This window comes from Silurus meridionalis, chromosome 6, assembly GCF_014805685.1.
Source record: "Silurus meridionalis isolate SWU-2019-XX chromosome 6, ASM1480568v1, whole genome shotgun sequence".
In the NCBI taxonomy this organism is placed as follows: Eukaryota; Metazoa; Chordata; class Actinopteri; order Siluriformes; family Siluridae; genus Silurus; species Silurus meridionalis.
The window spans coordinates 32,316,017-32,337,321 of record NC_060889.1 but is presented as its reverse complement, the minus strand read 5'-3'; the positions used below and the strand labels follow the sequence as shown (position 1 = coordinate 32,337,321).

The window sequence follows — 21,305 nt, the reverse complement described above, 5'->3', positions numbered from 1 at the left end:
CACCATTCTGTTGTCTCCTCACTCTCACACGTTCACCTCAGGTTTGTTGATGGTGGTGTGGTGGCATCTCTTATCCAAGAAATTCCTCATGTCTGTGTTACCCTCTGGCTCTCCCTGGGATTCATGAAATTCTGGAGTAAGAACGGGAGCTTTCAGGATGGATTTGGACTGTAGTTAATATTTACAGTCTGCTACAGTGACTCAGGACTACAGTTTGCTCTGATCTCCATCACTGCACCTCAACATCGTTTATCTGTAATGAATGGACATTCGGTGGAACCCAGATGAGGATGAGGTTTCCTTTTGAGTCTGGTTCCTCTCAAGGTTTCTTCCTTCTGCATCTCAGGGAGTTTTTCCTTCACCACAGTCTCCACCATCAGAGACTCTGTTCATCAGAGACAAACTTACACTTTTTTTTTTTTTATCTGTGTAAAGCTGCTCTGAGACCATGTTCATTATTAAAAGTACAATACAAATTAACTGATAAATGAATTTCTAGTGTGTACACAAGGTGTGTGTGTGTGTGTGTGTGTGTGTGTGTGTGTGTGTGTTTGTGTGTGTGTGTGTGTGTGTGTGTGTGTGTGTCAGAGGGTTATAGGGCCCTTAAAGAAAAGATAAGGAGATCTGAACCTATGGAGAAGTGTTTGATCAGAAGCATATCACAGATCATTTATACATGGAGGAAGTGAAGGTTTCATTCAGAATCATCTATAGTCCATAATAATCCATATTTAATAAACCTTCATTTCCCCATGGCTTCGAAAATAAAGACCTGAGACACAAATGTCACGCAAGGTTCTCTGCTTATTATGCATTCTTAAAGTGGTAATTAGGTGAGCGCTCTTATTAAAAAGAGGTAATGAGTCATTCATAATTTCTTCCTTCGCTCAGAGGAATTAACGTTAAAAAAAACATGAGAAACCTCCATTAATGCATGGAATTTTGTTTGAAGACAGGAGGGTCAGGCCCAGGGACAGGACTCGAATTCTATTGAGAGTATAAAGGTGGCTAAAGAAAAAAAAAAAAGAAAAGCAAACAATCAATAAAAACAACAATCTACTAAACAGAGACACTCTCAATGCATTCCCAGTGGCAAGGCTAAACAAAACTGAAATGCTACAGGAAATGTGCATTAAGTCAGAGAAAAGAGACGTCAAATATTTACTTTTACATTCATTTACATTAAAATTATTTTGCTTTTAGATGAATAAGAAAGAATTGACAGTAGGAACGCTGAAGGCTGAAACACACGACCTTTCTGGACATTTTTTTTCCTTAAGATCAGCTAATTAGATAATTAACTAATTAACAAAAAACAGCAATAATGAATGTTTTTCCCTAATGATCTGGATGCTCTGATTGGCTTTTTAGAGGGTCCATTAAAAATGTAAATGAGGACCATCAAATCAGAAGGTCAAGTGAATTCTTGAGTGTTTTACACACCCCTTTGGGGGGAAAAGAAGAAAAAAAAGAAGGAATGGCTCCAACCAGGAAGCGGTAAAAAGGCACAAGACAGAGACAGGGACCAAAAATAGTCGAATGTTGTGATGATGAGGACTGACAGGTTTGGGGATTGAAATCAAATGAAACAAATAAATTCTTTGAAACATTATTAAGGTTTTTGGATTATTCAGGATAAGGCATGAACTCTGCAACGTTAGCCAGATACTTCATTCCTCTCAGGACCTGGTGGAGCTAATATAGAGCTCATATTATGGCTCAAAAATACATTTTATCAAGCAATGGTTACTTGCCTGGAACGTATAAAAACACTTAAAGGTAAACACATCTCCATTGAATGACACACCACCGAGTCCAGAAGACTTGCTCTTTAGGAAAAAAGCCCCAACAGATGCTAATACACAAACATCATATATTAATATGTGATTATGTAAAATTGCTCTAAGCAACAAACAAAACTACAGCTGGTAAATCATAAAGGCTTGAATACATGCCAGTGCAGCTTATTTACCTCAGAAAAAAAAAAACCACAAAAAATGACAAAAAATGACAATTACAAAGTGCAATTACATTTAGCATCAACCGCATACACGGTAACCATGGAAAAGACACAGAATCATCCAGAATGTCAACGTTTACCTTCGTGGTGTCAATAAATTGATTTAAAAGTACTGAAATCACACTATAATTACACTTAGCACCAAACTGAGGACTCAGAAATCACCCAGAATCATCTGGCATGCAAACACCTGAGAAATATTCACAAAATTGTTTTAAAAATAAAAACTGTAATTACACTTTGAACTGCTAACACAATGACTATACAAATGACAAAGAATCATCTTGAACGACAACATTTACACTAAAATGTGCTGATATAAGAAAAAAAAGAATTACACTACAATTACTACCATTTCTGGATTTATTAAACTCTTTTGGGGTTAAACAAAACATCACCAGACCAATTTATCGTTTTAATTCCACACTAGACTTAATAATATCCCACGGAGCAGACGTCACTGATATAGATATTTTACCTCAGAGTGATGACATCACAGACCATTACCTCATACTGTACACACTACCGGTAGAGCAGATTAGCCGTGTTGCACCACGCTATCAACCTGGTAGGACTATTGTTCCAACCACTAAGGACAGATTCATAAATAACCTGCCTGATTTATCTCAATTTCACACTAAACCCATAACTACTATTAATCTTGATGAGATAACTAACAACATAGACCTTATCCTCACTAGCACATTAGACACCGTTGCCCCCATCCATTAAAAAAAGTTAGAGAACAAGCACCTGCATCTTGGTATAATAGTCATACACATGCCCTCAAGAGAACAGCACGTAATCTGGAGAGAAAATGGAGGAAAACTAAATTGGAGGTATTTAGAATCGCGTATAAAGACAGTATGCTCAGCTACAGACAGGCGCTAAAAGCTGCTAGAGCTGAACACCTGAGCAAACTCATAGAAAATAACAAAAACAATCCCATGTTCCTTTTCAGTATAGTAGCTAAATTAACTACAAAACAGGGCTCTGAAAATTGTGTTCCATCACAGTTTAGTAGTGAGGACTTTATGAATTTCTTCACTGAAAAAATGTATAGTATTAGAAAAACAATTGTGGAGGTCCAACCTCTGACAGCATCTCCTGATACATTTACATTTACATTTGTGGCATTTGCAGATGCCCTTATCCAGAGCGACGTACAAAAGTGCTTTGAGTCTCTACAATCTCACCTATAGTCTCTCACATGAGTCTCTACAATCTTACCTACAACTCCACAACTACACTGCTTTATATGTACAGGACAGAAAGAGCTGTATAATGTTATTACCAAAGCTAAATCAACATGTCAGTTAGATCCAATTCCAACTAAATTACTGAAGGAAGTGTTCCATACAGCTGGTGAGCCTCTTCTCAATATTATTAACTCCTCACCATCTTTAGGTCACGTCCCTAAATCCCTCAAGTTCGTTTTTAGCCCCTCATTAAGAATCCTCATTTGGATGCAAATAAAGTATCAAATTACAGACCCATTTCAAAGATTTTAGAAAAGATTGTCGCTGCACAGTTATGTTCCCACTTACAAGAGAACAATATCTTTGAAGAGTTTCAGTCAGGTTTCAGGCTCCATCATAGCATAGAAACTGCTCTAGTTAAAATTACTAATGACCTGTTTTTAGCTTCAGACTAAGGCTTCATCTCGCTGTTAATTTTACTAGATCTTAGTGCTCCATTCGACACTATAGATCATGATCTTCTCCTAGATCGCTTACAGAATTACATCGGCATTCAGGGACAGGCATTAAGCTGGTTTAAATCCTACCTGTCCGATCGTTACCATTTTGTAGACTAAAATGGAGAGCTATCCAGGTTAATGCAAGTAAATATGGCGTGCCACAAGGTTCAGTTCTAGGACCCCTGCTCTTCACAATATACATGCTTCCCTTAGGAAATATTATTAGAAGGCATGGGATTAGCTTCCACTGTTACGCTGATGATACCATCTATATATTATCTAAACCAGGCGATACGCTCAATTAGCTCGGATAACTAAGTGTGTTAAAGAAATAAAAGACTGGATGACCCATAACTTTCTATTATTAAATTCTGATAAGACGGAGATTTTGCACATCGGCCCAAAAACTAGTACACAGAAGCTCCAGCATCTCAACCTGCATTTAGACGGATGTTCTGTAACCACTAGTTCAACAGTAAAAGACCTGGGAGTTATTTTAGATCAACTTATCTTTTAATAATCATATCAACCAAGTTACAAAAACAGCTTCTTCCACCTTAGAAATATTTCTAATCTGAGTAACATGTTGTCTATATCTGATGCAAAGAAGCTCGTCCATGCGTTTATGACCTCCAGACTGGACTATTGTAATGCATTACTAGGTGGATGTCCTGCATCTTTTATAAACAAGCTTCAGTTATTTCAGAATGCAGCAGCCAGAGTTCTTACAAGGTCAAGAAAATATCATCATATAACCCCAATCTTCTCACCCCTGCACTGCTTCCTGTTAAGCTATAAATCCACTACAAACTACTGCTACTTACCTACAAAACACTAAATGGTTCGGCTCCCATGTATCTCTTCAGTCTTCTAACACATTACAAAACTTTAAACTCCGTCAGATTTTAAAACTCTGGACTTCTAGTAGTTCCTAGAATAGCAAAGTCCACTAAAGGTGGTAGAACATTCTCACATTTAACTCCTAAACTCTGGAATAGTCTTCCTGACAGTGTTCGGGGCTCAGACACACTCTCCCAGTTTAAGTGCAGATTAAAGACGTATCTTTTTAGCGAGTTCTACACATAACACACATCACATCATAACCTTGTGCTCCAGAACATCTGATCACATGCACATTATCAACTTGTGCTGTTAATATCATGAACAGCAGCTACGCTAATTTCTCTCCATTACTTCTCTTTCTCCCCCATCCCGAGGCATCCTGAGGTTGCTCCAGCTCCAGTCACCTCCCACCTCATGAAGATTGTGGACCTTTAAAAAAGTATATGCCCACAAACATCCCGAACCATCTAGAGACGCACCAGTGCCATATGGATTCCACTTCATGTGGAGTTTGAACACTGGACCTCCTGGAGTGTTTAAAGGCTCTGGCATGGAGAAGCTGGTGTTGGATCTGTGATGATCTCAGATGTTGAGCTATTTTATGAGTTGCTCAGTAGCTCCTAGTTTTATAACCACAAATGACTGTATAAGACTGTCGAAAAAATCATCACTTATAATCACACACTCCAGTGCTCATGTTAGTTCTCACTCTCCAGTGTTCTGTATTGTTGAAAGATTTATGATCAAACTCTTGATGTCACCCAAATGAGGATGAGGTTCTGCTTTTGAGTCTGGTTCCTCTCAAGGTTTCTTCCTCATAACATCTAAGGGAGTTTTTCCTTGCCACAGTCACCACGGCTGCTCATCAGAGATAAATACACATCATTTACCTTCACTGTTAAATTCTGTGAAGCTGCTTTGAGACAATGTCTGTTGTGAAAAGCGCTATACAAATAAACTTGACTTGACGTGACTAAAATTACATGTAGCATCTCACTGGTAACATGGTAACCATGACAACGAGTTAATCTTCTGGAAAGTCAACATTTACCTCAGAAGTAGTCATGAATGTATTAAAAACACACTGATATCATGCTGTAATTGCACTTGGAATTAAACCGTTAACATGATAAAAATGGAATTGATCCGTAATCAGCTAAATTATCTAGTCAATATTTACTTTAGAAATGTACAAAATTAACAAAAAAAAACACTTTAATTGCACAGTAATTACACTCAGTGTCGCTATATCTGACATGCCACTGGAAATCTCACATCTGGAGTAATAAATTGGTGAACACAACAAAAAAACGGGACCATTTGCACAGAATTTTCTTATAAATAAATGTGGAACCTAAATAGTTTCGAATGTAGCAAACCGCTACCGGTTGCTAATTTCTTGTTGAAGTGAACTGGTAAGTTTTCTGTGTGTGTTGTAAAGAAAAGCCGAACTTCAGACTTGTGCTACAGAGGGTTTTCTGAGCTCTAACCTCAGGCCTGTGAGAGAACATTCACGGACTGAGGGAGGGAAATCAGCTCCAGGCGATGGTGACGGTTTTCACACGTCAACGCGAGCGGGTCAGCGTGGAGACGAGGGGAATGCAGCACGGCACTGAGAATGAGAAATGAGGTCTGTAAACGCGCTAACACACAACGCCGCGCTTCTCTTTAAGGCCACATTACCATACGCGAGCATGAATACACACCTCTGAGAGGGAAAATATTGATATTCCACACTCGATAAAGTGAGAGCCTTTCAGAAAAGTGCTGAGGTGTAAACCTCTAACAGTGATAACGCCGAGCGAGGACCATGCTACTCACAGCCAGTAGAGCATGAACAATCAAAACTAAATAAAAATCAAGACATTAAACGTCTGAGGCTAACAGAAGAGTAAAAAAGTCTCGAAAGACTAAGAAAACAGGGATTGTAGGATAAAATCACAAAATATTAAATATGGATGTTCATCAAAACATTTCTGAGATAAATGTTGACTTTGTGAATAATTGTGTGTCATTTTAATGGGTGTCATGCTAGTGACTTAATGAATGCTAATTATATCAACAGTATAATTTGTGTTTTTATTTTATTTTTTAAGATTTTGGAGGTAAACGTTGACATACTGGACGATTTGTGTCATTCCACGGTTATCATGTTGTCTATTTAAATCTAAATGCATCGACAGTAAAATATCAGCGTTTCCTGAAGAAATTTTCAATATTTCTCAGGTGAATGTTGACGCTGCAGATAATTTCATGTCGTTGCCATGGTAATAGTGCTAGCAATTTAATGCATATTGAATTTCAAGTATAATTTGTTTATACACATTACATTATAATTAATTTAAGGTGTAATTACACTTATTTTATTAATAATTTTTCAAAACATTTAAGTTTAAGGTTGATGTTCCAGATTCTTGTCTTTCCTTAGTTATTATTTTAGCGATTTAGTGCCAAGTCTCAATCCATTGTAAATTAAATAATTTATTAGTAATTTATCAACACATTTGAGCTAAATGTTGACGTTTCACACGATTCAGTGTTGTTTCCGTGGTTACTGTATTAGCAATTGAAATGTAAATACAGGGTAATATCGATGTTTTCTAATTAATCTATTAACATTTCTGAGGTAAATGTTGACATTCCAGATAATTCTGTGTTGTTTCCATGGTTACTTTATTGATGGTTTAATGCTAAGGGTAATACCAGTGTAACATTGGTGTTTTCTAATGAAATTATTATCATTTCCATGGTTAATGTTTTTTTTATTGCCATTTCTGAGGTAAATGTTGACGTTTGGGCTGATTCCATTTCATTTCCATGGTTACCATGTTTTGCTGAACATCCATGAACATCATCATACTGTGATGTATTACATGACGAATCAACCAAAAAAGTTACAATTTACAGCTAAACTTTATGCTGTGGAATATTGTGTGGAGACATTTATTGTTATGGCAGTTACAAAAAGAATGAACCATATCAATGATTAAAAAAAGAAAAGTTTTTATAGAAAAGATTTTTACACAGCAAAAATTTTAATATAAACCTGTAATTACATCTTTGTATTTTGTATTTTTTTAAATACATCCTGTATTTTTTGTACATTTTAAATCATCATTGTTTGCTTCATGACTGAGAGTCACTTCTCTGCCATCGAGACACTTAGTGTTAGAATCAGTAAATCTTTTGGTCAGTCTGTAAGTTCTACTGTATCATTCAATGATTTTTTGTTTTGTTTCAGTCCTTTGTCTTTCAGTACATCAGCATCCGAATGAAAGAATCCTTTCACTCATTCATGACATTCACTTCTTTATGTTTCAGTGAGCCGGTGTTAGAATCAGTAAATCTTTACTTCTGTTCAGTGAGAAAAATGTCATTAACATGAACTCAAGCTTTCATTGCAGGATTGCGTGAGACGGCTTAGTTATCGTTTTATTGATATGTAAAATACATTAATGATTATCGTGATGGTGTTGCTGTTCGCTGTCGGCACTGGAACTAATCAAGAGTCACACACACACACACACACACACACACACACACACACACACACACACACACACACTCAAAATGATGTAATTTGCCATTTTGCCTGATTGTAGATTGGCAGATTTGCAGTATCTCATAATGTGTGTGTGTGTGTGTGTGTGTGTGTGTGTGTGTGTGTGTGTGTGTGTGTGTGTGTGTGTGTGTGTGTGTGAGGGGTTAAAAGTTGAAACAATTCCAGCAGGTTTGCTGTTTTACTGCAAGAGAGATGTGAATGAATTAATGAATGAAAAATGAGTTTTAAAAGTTAAAAGTATTAATTAAACGAGTGCCTTTACACATATGTCTCGTCACAACGACTGGCAGCTATCCAAAGCAGCCTAACAGGAAAAGCACACACACACACACACACACACACACACACACACACACACACACACACACACACACACACACACACACACACACACCACGGCTGTGTTTAACTTAGACATAAAAGTGGCATTGAGTTACACACACACTCCAGCATTCTTCCAGTGGAAAGATGAGGAAAAAAAAAGAGAGAGAAATTTCCCCCAGAGGTCAGGGGGAGTCAGGTAAACACACGGCCTTCCTGAGAGCCACAGTGCAGCACATTAACAGCACGGAGACGCAGCGGAGAACACGCTCGCTAACGCAACACAGCGATTCCTCGTCATCTCACCCTATCATCACTCCCCACTTCATTTCTAAAATGGACAAATATGTCCAAAACCATGATAAAAAAGCGTTACGTCACGTGTTCATTTTTGATTGTTTCACAAGGGTGTTGTCAGAGTCAGATTTTATTGTAGATGAGGAGGTCTGGTGTTTGAGATCAGAACTCTATAGAAGGAGATCGTCACATGCTAAAATCAGCCAACTCTTATAGACATACAGAGCTCTGTTGTTCATGGATCTCTGCATGCAGGACACTGCTGTATCACCACAAAAATGATAGTCACTCAAGATAACCTAAATGTGAGTATAACTAGACAAATGAGATATGTCCTGAAGAAACTTTGAGATGTTGGTTTGTCAGGAGAGAACCTTGAGGCTGTGGGAACGAGCCGGGTTCTCAGTACTCCGTCAGTGTAACTGAACTGGAGTTTTGGGATATTTGATCCTCTGGTATAAGAAAACCAGAAATCCAATCAGTTCGACAAATGAGTCAAATCGAGTTTGGTGAAATGAGCTTAGAAAGCCGTCATTCTGATCAGTGAGAAAAAGACAGTGAGTAAGACCACAGCTTCTGTACTGAGGTTAGTGGATGCAGCTTGAATGGTATGGGAGGAGAAGTGTTAAAAATGTAATAGTCTCATTATAATAATAATAATAAGCTGAAATAAAAAACTGTATTAAAACAAAATATTGACAGCCGCTGTGTGAAAATGCAAAGTTAAGAATGCGCTAATTCAGAGACGTGCAAGTGAATCAAAAATAATTAGCCAGAGCATGCTTCTGGATTGATCTGCTAATCCACAGAGGTGAGGGAGAGAGATGGAAAAAGATGGCGATAGAGAGAAAAAGATGGATAGAGAGAGGGATGTTGGGCTGATGACAGAGGGATGGAGAGAGAAAAAGAGATGCAGTTCAGTTCTTTAGGCTTAAATGGTGTTAATGCTAAACTTTAGCACTATAAACAGGATTAGTGGTTTGTATGTGTGTGTGTGTGTGTGTGTGTGTGTGTGTGTGTGTTTGAGTGTGTGTGTGTGTTTGAGTGTGTGTTGATTGCTACTGAATATGGTGCTCTCAAGCTTCTCTCAGGTCATTGAATGAAACTCTGGTAAAAAGGTATTCATTCCCATTTCATTCCGAAATAAAACAAAAGAAGAAAGTCTCCCAACTTCATTCTTCTGCAGAATAAAAAAAAAATCACACAAAGTGTAGGAGTTCTAGTGATTATTCGTGGAGTTCTGCACCAACTGTAGCTTGTGTAGGAGTTTACAGGGAAGACCAAAAAAATAAGAGCATTGCAATCGTCTAGGCATGAGGTGACAAGAGCATAAACCATGATAGCAGTGCTCCTCATTGGGAGGGCAAGCTGTCAAAAGCTGCAATAAGCTGTCCAGGTTATCTTGTTAATATGTTCTTCAAAAGACAGGGTGTTGTCAAGGATAACATACAAGCTCTTAACCTGTGTCGAAGGAGCATTTGTGGAACGGTCAATACACAGAGTACCTACTGATCTTGGATAGATTTTTCACACCTTTACTACTGTTGAGTTCAAGAAGATTATTTTAAAAAGAGGCTTCAACTTCAGACAAACAATTAGAAAGAGAAAATGGAAGAAGGTCAGAAGAAGGTTTTATGGACAGATAGAGCTGGGTGTCATCAGCATAAAAATAGAATTAAATATCATGTTTTCGAAAAAAAAAATACATCCAACGAGCAGTAAATAAATGATAAATTGTAATGGGCCCAGAACTAAACCCTGCAGGACAACTGCAATGATATTTGGATATTTAGATTTGAATTGGCCTAACTAAACAAATTGAGTGCAATATGATGTAAACCAAGCCACTGAAGTATCTACAATTCCAATGGCATAGTGTCAAATGCTGAGGATAAGTCAAGAAGAATTACATCAGCCTCTACCAGATAATCATTAGAGATATTGACAAGGGCAGTCTCTGTACTATGGTGAGAGTGGAAGCCTGATTGCAATTGTTCATACAAGTTATTTACCGATAGGTGATTGTGCACCTGAGCCAAAACTTCCTTTAATAGAATTTAGGTAAAAATGGCAGATTGAAAACTATCAGTTATTTTAATTACTTTACTAACATCACCACCAGCCAGTTAAAGGAACAGGAGGAGTGTGCAGTTCACAAACTTTATTCCATAATATTTGGAACACTATTTAAAATGTAAATTAATCCAGAAGACAATGATTTGCAAATCTTATAAATCCATATCCGTTTTACATCTCATTTTAAGGAAAAAAGAAAGTAATTTTTTATTTGATGGCTGCAACACGTCTCTAAAAAAGGTTGGTACAGGGCCATGTTTATAGCTGTGTAGCATCACTTCTTCTGTCTGTATACATCTGGGAACTGAGGAGACTAGGTGCTGAAGTTTAGGAAGAGGAATGTTGTCTCATGTGTGTCTGATAAAGAATCCAAGCTACTTAAGTCAAGTCAAGTCAAGTTTATTTGTATAGCACTTTTCACAACAGACATTGTCTCAAAGCAGCTTTACACAAATCAACAGTTAAGGTGAATGGTGTGAATTTGTCCCTGATGAGCAAGCCGTGGCGACTTAACAGTTCTGGGTTTCCTTTGTTGTACTTTTCATTTTAAGATACACCACTAAATGTTTTCAAATGGTGAAAGGTCTAGACTGCAGGTAGACCAGTTCAGAAAGCAGACCAGTTTAGCATTGTCTTGCTCAAATATGCAAGATCTTCCCTAAAAAAGACAATTTCTAGATTGAAGAATTTGTTACTCTAAAATCTGTATATAGCGTTTAGCATTGATGGAGCCTTTCCAGATGTGCAAGTGGCTCATTCCACAGACACTAATGCACCACCATAACATCAGAGATGTTTTTTAACTGAGTGCTGATAATCAGCCAGATGGTCCCTCTCATCTTTATTACGGAGGGCATGGTGTCCATGATTTCCAAAAAGAAATGTACATTTTGATTTGTCTGTGGTCAGGATGGTGGTGTTTCTGGATCATGCTCATGCATGCCTTCTTCTTTGCATGATAGAGATTTACCCTGCATTTGTTAATGACATGGCAAACTGTGTTCACATACAATGATTTCTGGAGGTGTTAATGAGCCCATGCAGTAATTTCTTCAAAGAATCATGACTGTTTTTTAAATGCAGTGCCGCCTGAGGACCCGAAGTTCATCTGATATTGAGTTTCACACTTGTGTCTTGTGCACAGAGATTTCTCCAGATTCTGTAAAACTTTTGATGATATTATGTTCTGTAAATGATGAGCTAGTCAACTGTTTTGCAGTTTGATGGTGACGAACATTATTCTGAAATTGTTCCACAGTTTGTAGACATAGTCTTTGTAGACCATTTCTGAGAGACTCTCCAAGATACAATGTTTATACCCCAAACATCTTACTGACCTGCTGATAATTAACCTTATTAATTACTGTTTCATTCGAATAACATTTTCTTTTTTCAGATTTTGTTGCCATTTCTCAACTTTTTTGTGACGTGTTGCAGCCATCAAATTCAAAATGACCTGATTTGTTCCTTAAAATGGTGGAATTGTTCAGTAGCTGAATGTAGCTGAATGATCAGACAGGAACAATCACACCAGTCTGCACCTGTGTGTTTTCACGTGTCTTCACAAGTATGTTGATGTGTGGGTTCAGTTGTGTTTGTGTGTGTGTGTGTGTTGTGTTAAAGCTGCAGTGAGTGAAGTGTCTGACCTGCTGAAGCGACTCATCATCATGATTGCAATCAGACTTTATTTTTATTTTATAAAATCACGACCTTGTAGACACGGGAAAGGACAGACGAGGATAAAGAGTGTGTGAACGTGTGTGTAAGTGTGTGAGCGTTTGTGTGTAAATGTGTGAGCTTTGTGTCTATGTGTGTGTGTGAGCGTGTGTGTGTGTGTGGATATGTGTTTGTAAGTGTGCAAACATGCATGTGAGTATGTGTGTAAGCGTTTGTAGTGTGTGTATGCGTGTGCACGTGTGTGTGTGCATTTTAGACTGTGTGTGTGTGTGTGCGTGTGTGTGTGTGTGGATATGTGTTTGTAAGTGTGCAAACATGCATGTGAGTATGTGTGTGAGCGTTTGTAGTGTGTGTGTGCGTGTGCACGTGTGTGTGTGCATTTTAGAGTGTGTGTGTGTGTGTGTGTGCGTGTGTGTGTGTGTGCGTTTTACAGTGTGTGTATCAATATCCCAGAGCATTTCTTTAATGAAGTGAGTTCTGACTTTTAACACATTTTTATTTTATTGCTCACACACACACACACACACACACACACACACACACACACACACGGACCTGCTGTTTGACATGAAGGTCGTGTCAGAAAGGTGTGAAACTCGCAGTTCTCCACATCGCCATCCGGTTGCACAACAAATAAAGCTTGAGGATATTTTTGTGCGTTTTACGGGCCACGTTTACGGCTTTTTTTCCCCCTTTATAGGGTTTTTACAACACGTCCGCGAGAGAAACGATCGCAAAAGAAGCATTTGTGAGAGAAACGTCCGCGAGGGAAACAGCAGCAACTGGGAATGGTGATAAAACGGCTCGTGTCACGTTTCTACGAGTAGCGGGACGTGAACAAAGAGACTGTGTTTAAATACTGCTACAATCAGGTATAGAATAGGAACATGTGTGTGTGTGTGTGTGTGTGTGTGTGTGTGTGTATAAAGTGTGAGACTGTAGTTTAAAACAAGGCTCGGGAGACGTTTTGGCCTTGATGAAGAGTGTGTCCATTTATGGCCGAGACCCTGATGAGTACAAAAGCATAGTTTGTTTGTTTGTTTTTAGAGTTAATGAAAGATCTTCTGTCACATCACTCTCCTGCTGGACCATCACACACTTCACTCACGTCAGTCTCCTGCTGGACCATCACACACTTCACTCACGTCAGTCTCCTGCTGGACCATCACACACTTCACTCACGTCAGTCTCCTGCTGGACCATCACACACTTCACTCACGTCAGTCTCCTGCTAGAGCATCACACACTTATGTCATGTCAGTGTCCTGCTGTACTACAACCATTATCATCATCATCATCATCATCATCATCATCATCATCATCATTATCAACTTTACCATTCTCACCACTGACATCATCATCATCATCATCATCATTCAATAAATTTCAACTCAATTCAGTTTTATTTTTAAAGCACTTTTAACAACCCAAAGCAGCTTTACAGAGATAGAGGTTATACAATGTGTAAATTTAGTGCCTATAAGTTTGTTCCTTATACGACCCCAATTTCAATAGTTATGACACTGTGTAAAATGTAAATATAAACAATGATTTGCAAATCTCATAAACCTATATTTTATTCACAATAGAGCATAGAAAACATCAAATGTTGAAGGTAATGAAATGTACCATTTGAAGGAAAAAGAAGGTCATTTTGAATTTGATGGCTGCAGCACGTCTCAAAAACGTTGACACGAGGCAACAAAAGACTGGAGCAGTAACTGTTATTTAAAAGAAACCTCTGGAGGAACATTTAGCAACTAATGAGGTTAATTAACAGCAGGTCAGTGAGATGATTGGGTATGAATAGTATAAGTTAGAGAGGCAGAGTCTCTCAGAAGTAAAGACGGGCGGAGCTTCACCAATTTTTTTAGGGAGGGTCTTTGCAAATTTGAGCAAGACACTGCTAACTGCATACTGTATCTATTACAACAGCATGAGTTGAGAGTAGAAGAGTCCAGGTGCTGAACTGACCTGCTGCAGTCTAGACCTTTCACCATGTGAAAACATTTGGAGCATTGTGAAATGAAAAAAACACAACAAAAGAAACCCAGAACTGTTGCAGGTAGAATCCTGTATTAGACATAGATGAGATGACATTCCTCTCCAAAAACTTCATTATCTGCTCTCCTCAGTTCCCAGGTGTATACAGACAGAAGATGTTATGCTACACAGTGGGAAACATGGACCTGTCCCAGCTTCTTTAAAACGTGTAGCAGCCATCAAATTCCAAATGACCTTATTGTTTTATTGTAAATAAAATATGGAATTATGACATTTGCATTCTGTTTTTGATTACATTTTACACAGTGTACCAACTTCTTTTGAATTGGGGTTGTATGTTTACTCCCAATGAGTGAGCCAGTGGTGACTGTAGTGAAGAAAAAACTCACTGAGATGGTATGTGGAAGAAAACTTATGAGGGACCAGACTCAAAAGGTCCTCATCCTCATCCACAACACAGAATGTCCATTCATTACAGTATCATCAGTGTTGAGATGTAGTGTTCAGTGATGGACGCTTTCATTGCAGAACTGTTAATGCAAACTGCATATTGTAGCAGACTGTTCTCCAAGTTCTTGAAGTGATCAGTAACTTCAGGGACCTTTAGGATTGTGCCAAACCGCATGCCCACAACCATCATCATCATTGTAAATATTTAACATATACAGTGCATCCACAACGTATTCACAACGCTTCACTTTCTACAAACAGAATTTTCTGATCTTTTCAGAGATGTTCAATTGGGTTCAAGTATGGGTTCTGGCTGGGCCACTCAAGGACATTTATAGAGTCGTCCCATAGCCACTTCTTTGTTATCTTGGCTGTGTGTTTAGAGTCGTTGTCCTGCTGGAAGATGAACCGTCGCCCCAGTCTGAGGGCCAGAGCGCTCTTGAGCAGGTTTTCATCAAGTATGTGTACATTGCTGCATTAATCTTTCCCTCGACCCTGACCAGTCTCCCAGTTCTGGCCACTGAAAAACATCCGCACAGCATGATGTTGCCACCACCTTGTAAATATTATAAACAGCAGCTATGCTAATTTCTTTCCTCTGCTTCTCTACTCTAGAAGGTGATGCCGACCCCGCAAACATCCCAAGACGTACCAGCACCATTTGGATCCCACCTCATGTGGAGTTTAGACACTGGACCTCTTTGAGTGTTTAAAGGCTCTGGCATGGAGAAGCTGGTGTTGGATCTGTGATGATCTCAGATGTTGAGCTATTTTATAAGTTGCTCAGTAGCTTCTCTCAAATGACTGTATAAGACTGTAGAAAGATCATCAGTCATAATCACACACTCCAGTGCTCATGTTAGTTCTCACTCTCCAGTGTTCTGTAGTGTTTAAAGACTATAATCACACTCTTGATGTCACCCAAATGAGGATGAGGTTCTGCTTTTGAGTCTGGTTCCTCTCAAGGTTTCTTCCTCATAACATCTAAGTGGTTTTTCCATCACCACAGTCTCCCCCAGTCTTCATCATCAGGGATAAACACATCATTCACCTTCATTCTTAAATTCTGTTAAGCTGCTTTGAAACAATGTCCATAAGAAAATCACTATAGAAATAAACTTGAACTTGAACAATTCCTTGAGCTTCCTGGTTTCAGGGACCTCATATAGGCAGGTGTGTTCCCTTCCAAATCATGTCTAATCAACTGTATTCTCCAATCAAGTTGTAGAAACATCTGAAGGATGATCAGTGGAAACAGGAGGCACCTGAGCTTAAGTTTGCGTGTCATGGCGAAGGCTGTGAAAAACGTATGTATGTTTTCGTTTCTTATTTGTAATAAATTTGCAAAGATTTTAAACAAACTTCTTTGACGTCGTCATTATGGGTTTTTTGTAGAATAAATTTAAATCATTTTGGAATAAAGCTGTAACAACAAACTGTGGAAAAACTTTCCAGATGCACTGTAAACACATGATACAGTTATAGTAACGCTGGAATGAAGGGCACTTGTTATACCTGCAGTCTGTGTTTAGGACGAAGCCATAAAATGGCCACCATTTGACTGATGTAGCTTTAAACTATAACTGATGCTAACAGACGGAATTTGTGTGGACAAAAAATTCACGTATACTTCTGTTCTTTCTAACAGAGCAATTGAATGTTTGTGTGTGTGTGTGTGTGTATGTGTGTGTGTGTGTCTGTATGTGTGTGTGTGTGTGTGTGTGTAAAACAGCAGACCCCAAAATGTTTTATTTATATCATAATTATACAGTATAGCTGGAAATGCTAACTCTGCTGTAAAGCTGTTTTCCCAGCAGTTTCACACACACACACACACACACACACACACACACACACACACACACACACACTATGCTAACACTTTTCTAGCATGTCGAGCGATTCTATTCACTTCTGAAATTACTGTTCTGAGAGTTACAATAAGGAATAAAACATGAAGTGTTTGTGAGTGTGTGTGTGTGTGTGTGTGTGTGTGTGTGTGTGTGTGTGTGTTATAGAAACCTGTGGGAAAGCTGAGCTCTGCGGCGTGGCTAGCATCAGAATGTTAGCAGTGTAATTATGGTACAGAGAGAAATTTCCGGACTCTGTTGTCTGTGTGTGTGTGTGTGTGTGTGTGTGTGTGTGTGTGTGTGTGTGTCCATAACGAGGGACCCAAAATGATGAATCATGAGCTGTTCACGTTGTTTGTGGTGTATGTAGGCGAAATACTGCATTTCACGTGGACCTTCACATGGTTTTCCAATAGTCGGGCTCCGTCTCAAACGTCTGGAGCTCAGGGCTAGTAAACATTCAGAATCGTAACACTCGAAATTGTAAAGAACACACACACACACACACACACACACACACACACACACACACAGACACATTACCTACATGCTACTATGCTCAGCTAGCTAGCGAGATGAAGCTAAATGTACATTTGCACCAGCGATGCGTGTCATGACTGACTAGCTGGTTTTATGCTAGCTTTGTCGACAGTTAGCATTATTCTAGCTAGCGTACGTGTGGGCTGTGTTTGCTAGTTGTTGCTGGCTGTCAGAGGTTTCCATCATAGTTCAAGTGCGAGCTAATATGGAAATTGTGATCTAACTTGTTTCTAAAACCTCTGTATACATATCTCTCACACACACACACACACACACACACACACACACAGCTGTGTGCAGTTGATTATGGAGTGACGGCTGAGTCATGCAGCTCCAATTAACTCCTCATAATGAAGTGAACAAGCCAAAGTGCCTGTGACTCACTCCAACTCTCACTGCAGTGCATTCTGGGAGATTACAGCCGGTTTATGTGCCTGATGTTGTCCAAATCACACACCCTACTCACTACCTAGTGCACATAAACACCTATATCACTAAAAGACGTGTCCCAAATCACACACCCTACACATTTTTGCACATACACAGAGACACACTGACACTCATGGACACACACACACACACACACACACACACGTGCAACTTCTTACACATTTATATACCAACACAAACTCTTGGACTTAATAAAGGTATTTGCACACACACACACACACACACACACACACACACTTTTGCACATACACAGACACACTGACAATCATACGCACACACACACACACACACACACACACACACACACACACACACATACACACACACACACACACACACTCATTGTTGTTCTCTTCACGTTTATTTTCCATCTCACTCTCAGTCAAAATCACTCCATTATAGACCCAAAATTCACCTTCTGACTGCAGCGCTGGTATTTCAGTGCAGCAATCAGTCCTCATTCATCACACACACACACACACACACACACACACACACACACACACACACACAGTTCCCTTTTCAAATATAAAACATTTTGGAGCTGAGCAGTGAAATAACACTTATTTACACGCCAACATGCAAAAACAGCTTCACCTCCTGTCCTCTATCCTCCATCCTTTATTCATCCATCCATCCATCCATTCACATATCCATCAATCCCTCCATTCATTTACCAATCCATTCTTTCAATCATCCATTTTAATTTCATTATATTCATCACTTTCTTTATTTCCATTCTCTCTCAACACACACACACACACACACACACACACACACAGTCCATTTTTTTTTTTACATTTTTATACATTCATTACATCACCGTCCGTCCTTCCTATCTTCCTTCCTTCCTTCCTTCCTTCCTTCTCTCCCTCTCTTACACCACAGCACTGTTAGCTTCTGCTCTCTGGTTGGTCAGGAGGTGGTGATGAGTTCTGGAGCACGGCAGGTTTATTGTACCTGCTGGTTCTGAAAGCTTATCATTTCTACAGCAATGTTCAGCAGGAACTGAAGGAGTCTCCAGTGTCGGAGGTCAAACTTCACCTGGGCAGGTGCATGTGCACTACTGAATGAAGCTTTAAAGGTGCATCAGTGGAACGAAATGTCTGATCAGGTTTCAGAGGTAAAAAAAAGATCAACATGAAACGTCAAAACAACCGGTTCCTGATGGAATCATCTAAAAAACGTATGAATCATTTCTTACACAATAATCACTCCCAGACTAGAACATCATCAAGCAGATGATCTGCACATCTCCACGTTCAGAGTTAAAAGATACATGCTGAAGTATATTCATGTGGGCACCTGAACATCATGGGATGAGATTACACCTGACACCTCAGAGAGTGTGTGTGTGTGTGTGTGTGTTTGTAAGAGAGAAAATCAGAATAAAGGAGCGATAAGGAGAACTCACCAGGCCGTGCTGAAGGGTGAAGGAGAAGATGAAAATGACGAGGGTGATGACGGAGGTGATGAAGCTCAGCGCTGAAGATCCCATGCCTCCTCGCTATACAACGCTTTCACGCCAGTGTGCGATGTGGAGCTCTCTTCAGCATGTAGTTTCAGTGGAGCTCCTCGGCTTCCTGGTGTTCCTCCGTGGTGTTGGTGCAGCACATGGCAGGGAGTGACCCGTAAAAACTCTTAAAACCTTCGAAAAAAAAGCCTGCTCTCTCTCTCTCTCTCTCTCTCTCTCTCTGAGTGTGTGTGTGTGTGTGTGTGTGTGTGTGTGTGTGTGTGCTAAAATCACATCCACATGGTGCTGAAACTATTTACGTCCCCGTTCAGGCTGCTGCGGTAGGAAGCTCAAATGATTTCTTTGTGGAGAAAGAAACCAGGAGGGGCTGAATATATATTTTTTTCCTTTTATTTTTAGCTGTTTTTTTTTCCCTTCCAGACAAAAAACATGCACACACTCTTACACACACACACACACACACACACACACACACACACACAGTGATAATAATAGTAATAATAATAATATAAAATAATAAAGCAGTTCTCCAAACTTCAGGTCTGAAGCCCCACAATTTTCTCTTTCAAGGCAGATCAAACCTCCTGCATGACCACACTGTGCAGACCAAACATCTCAAACATCTCAGCTCTCCAACAGCAGCAGCACACAGGCACAGGAGCAATATAGCTCTCTTTACACACACACACACACACACACACACACACACACACACACACACACACACCACAAAATACTAAAAGTCAAATACACAAAAATCCAAAAATTGTTCCAGGAAAAGAAAATCCAAAAGATTAATGAATGAAAGTTCAAAACACACCTTCCAGTGACACACACACACACACACACACACACACTCGTGGCGTAACTCCAACAAATCCTGAACACGTGGAGGACACTACACTCTACTTTTGCACACACACACACACACACACACACTACGCGGTGACACTCTGCTCGCGCGGCGCCGCTGTCATAAATCCACTCCGCGCACAGTGAAGTTCTTCTTCAGGATCCTAAATGCGAGCTTTGTGTCTGCCTTTCCGAGAACCGAGAAAACACACACACACACACACACACACACACACACACACACACACCGGGTCGAGATGAGCGTGCAATGCTGCAAAACAAGACTTATTGAAGCTTATATGAAAGTCCAAGCTCGCGAGCTCACAAACAGGAAAAATACACTACTATTAATAATGATTCTATCTATCTATCTATCTATCTATCTATCTATCTATCTATCTATCTATCTATCTATCTATCTATCTATCTATCTATCTATCTATCCATCCATCTATCCATCCATCCACCCATCCATCCATCCATCTTTCTATGAATGATACACCTGCATGATGACCTGAAGGTCAGAGGACCAGCACAGAGGAGCAGTCGGAGATCTACTGTCAGGTCCTTCAACCAGAACGAGAAGAAAAATCAGGAGAAGGAGAGGAGAGGAGAGATCACTTTATCTCCGCCGGAGAGCCAAAAGTTTCACAGCTCGTGCGCTGAGAGAGAGAGAGAGGAGGAGGTTTCCAAGTGAGCTCGCGCCTCGGTGTGTGCTGGTGATTAAACACACACTCTCACACGAGATGCACACGCCCCCTTTGACACACACACACACACACACGCGCGAGCGACAGATTTATATTGGCAGGTCCCCAGTTTCCCGTGCAAAAAAAAAAAAATTATCCTCTTAATATTTTTTACTACAAATGGAAAAATGACACGCGCGCGTGCGTGTATGTGTGTGCGTGTGTGTGTGTGTGTGCGCGCATATCAATATAATGTAATGCTTGGAAGTGCTCGTGACATCATGTATATAACGTAAAAAAAAACAAACAACAGATGCAATTAATGGATTCCGTGTAAAAACCCACGTGACCCTTGTGATTGTGCATAAAAAATCACGTCTGCTGAAGTTTCTCCTGTTTGCATTAGATCCCCAAATTTAAATGTAGTTCACACCAAAAAGTCCATGAAGTCGAAGGAATTCTCCACGAAGCAGCAGCTGCAGATCCATGAGAGAGTATAAA

At 39.5% G+C, this 21,305-nt stretch overlaps 1 protein-coding gene across 1 annotated transcript in view; it reads right to left on the bottom strand.

Annotated features, from left to right (window-relative positions):
* pth1r (parathyroid hormone 1 receptor) overlaps positions 1-20,863 on the bottom strand; it is a 51,192-nt gene extending 30,329 nt beyond the window's left edge. Inside the window, exon 1 of the mRNA XM_046850627.1 lies at positions 19,204-20,863. Coding sequence (XP_046706583.1) covers positions 19,204-19,287 — 84 coding nt within the window. The 5' untranslated portion in view covers positions 19,288-20,863. The remainder of the gene's footprint in view (positions 1-19,203) is intronic.
* Positions 20,864-21,305: the final 442 nt, after the last annotated feature.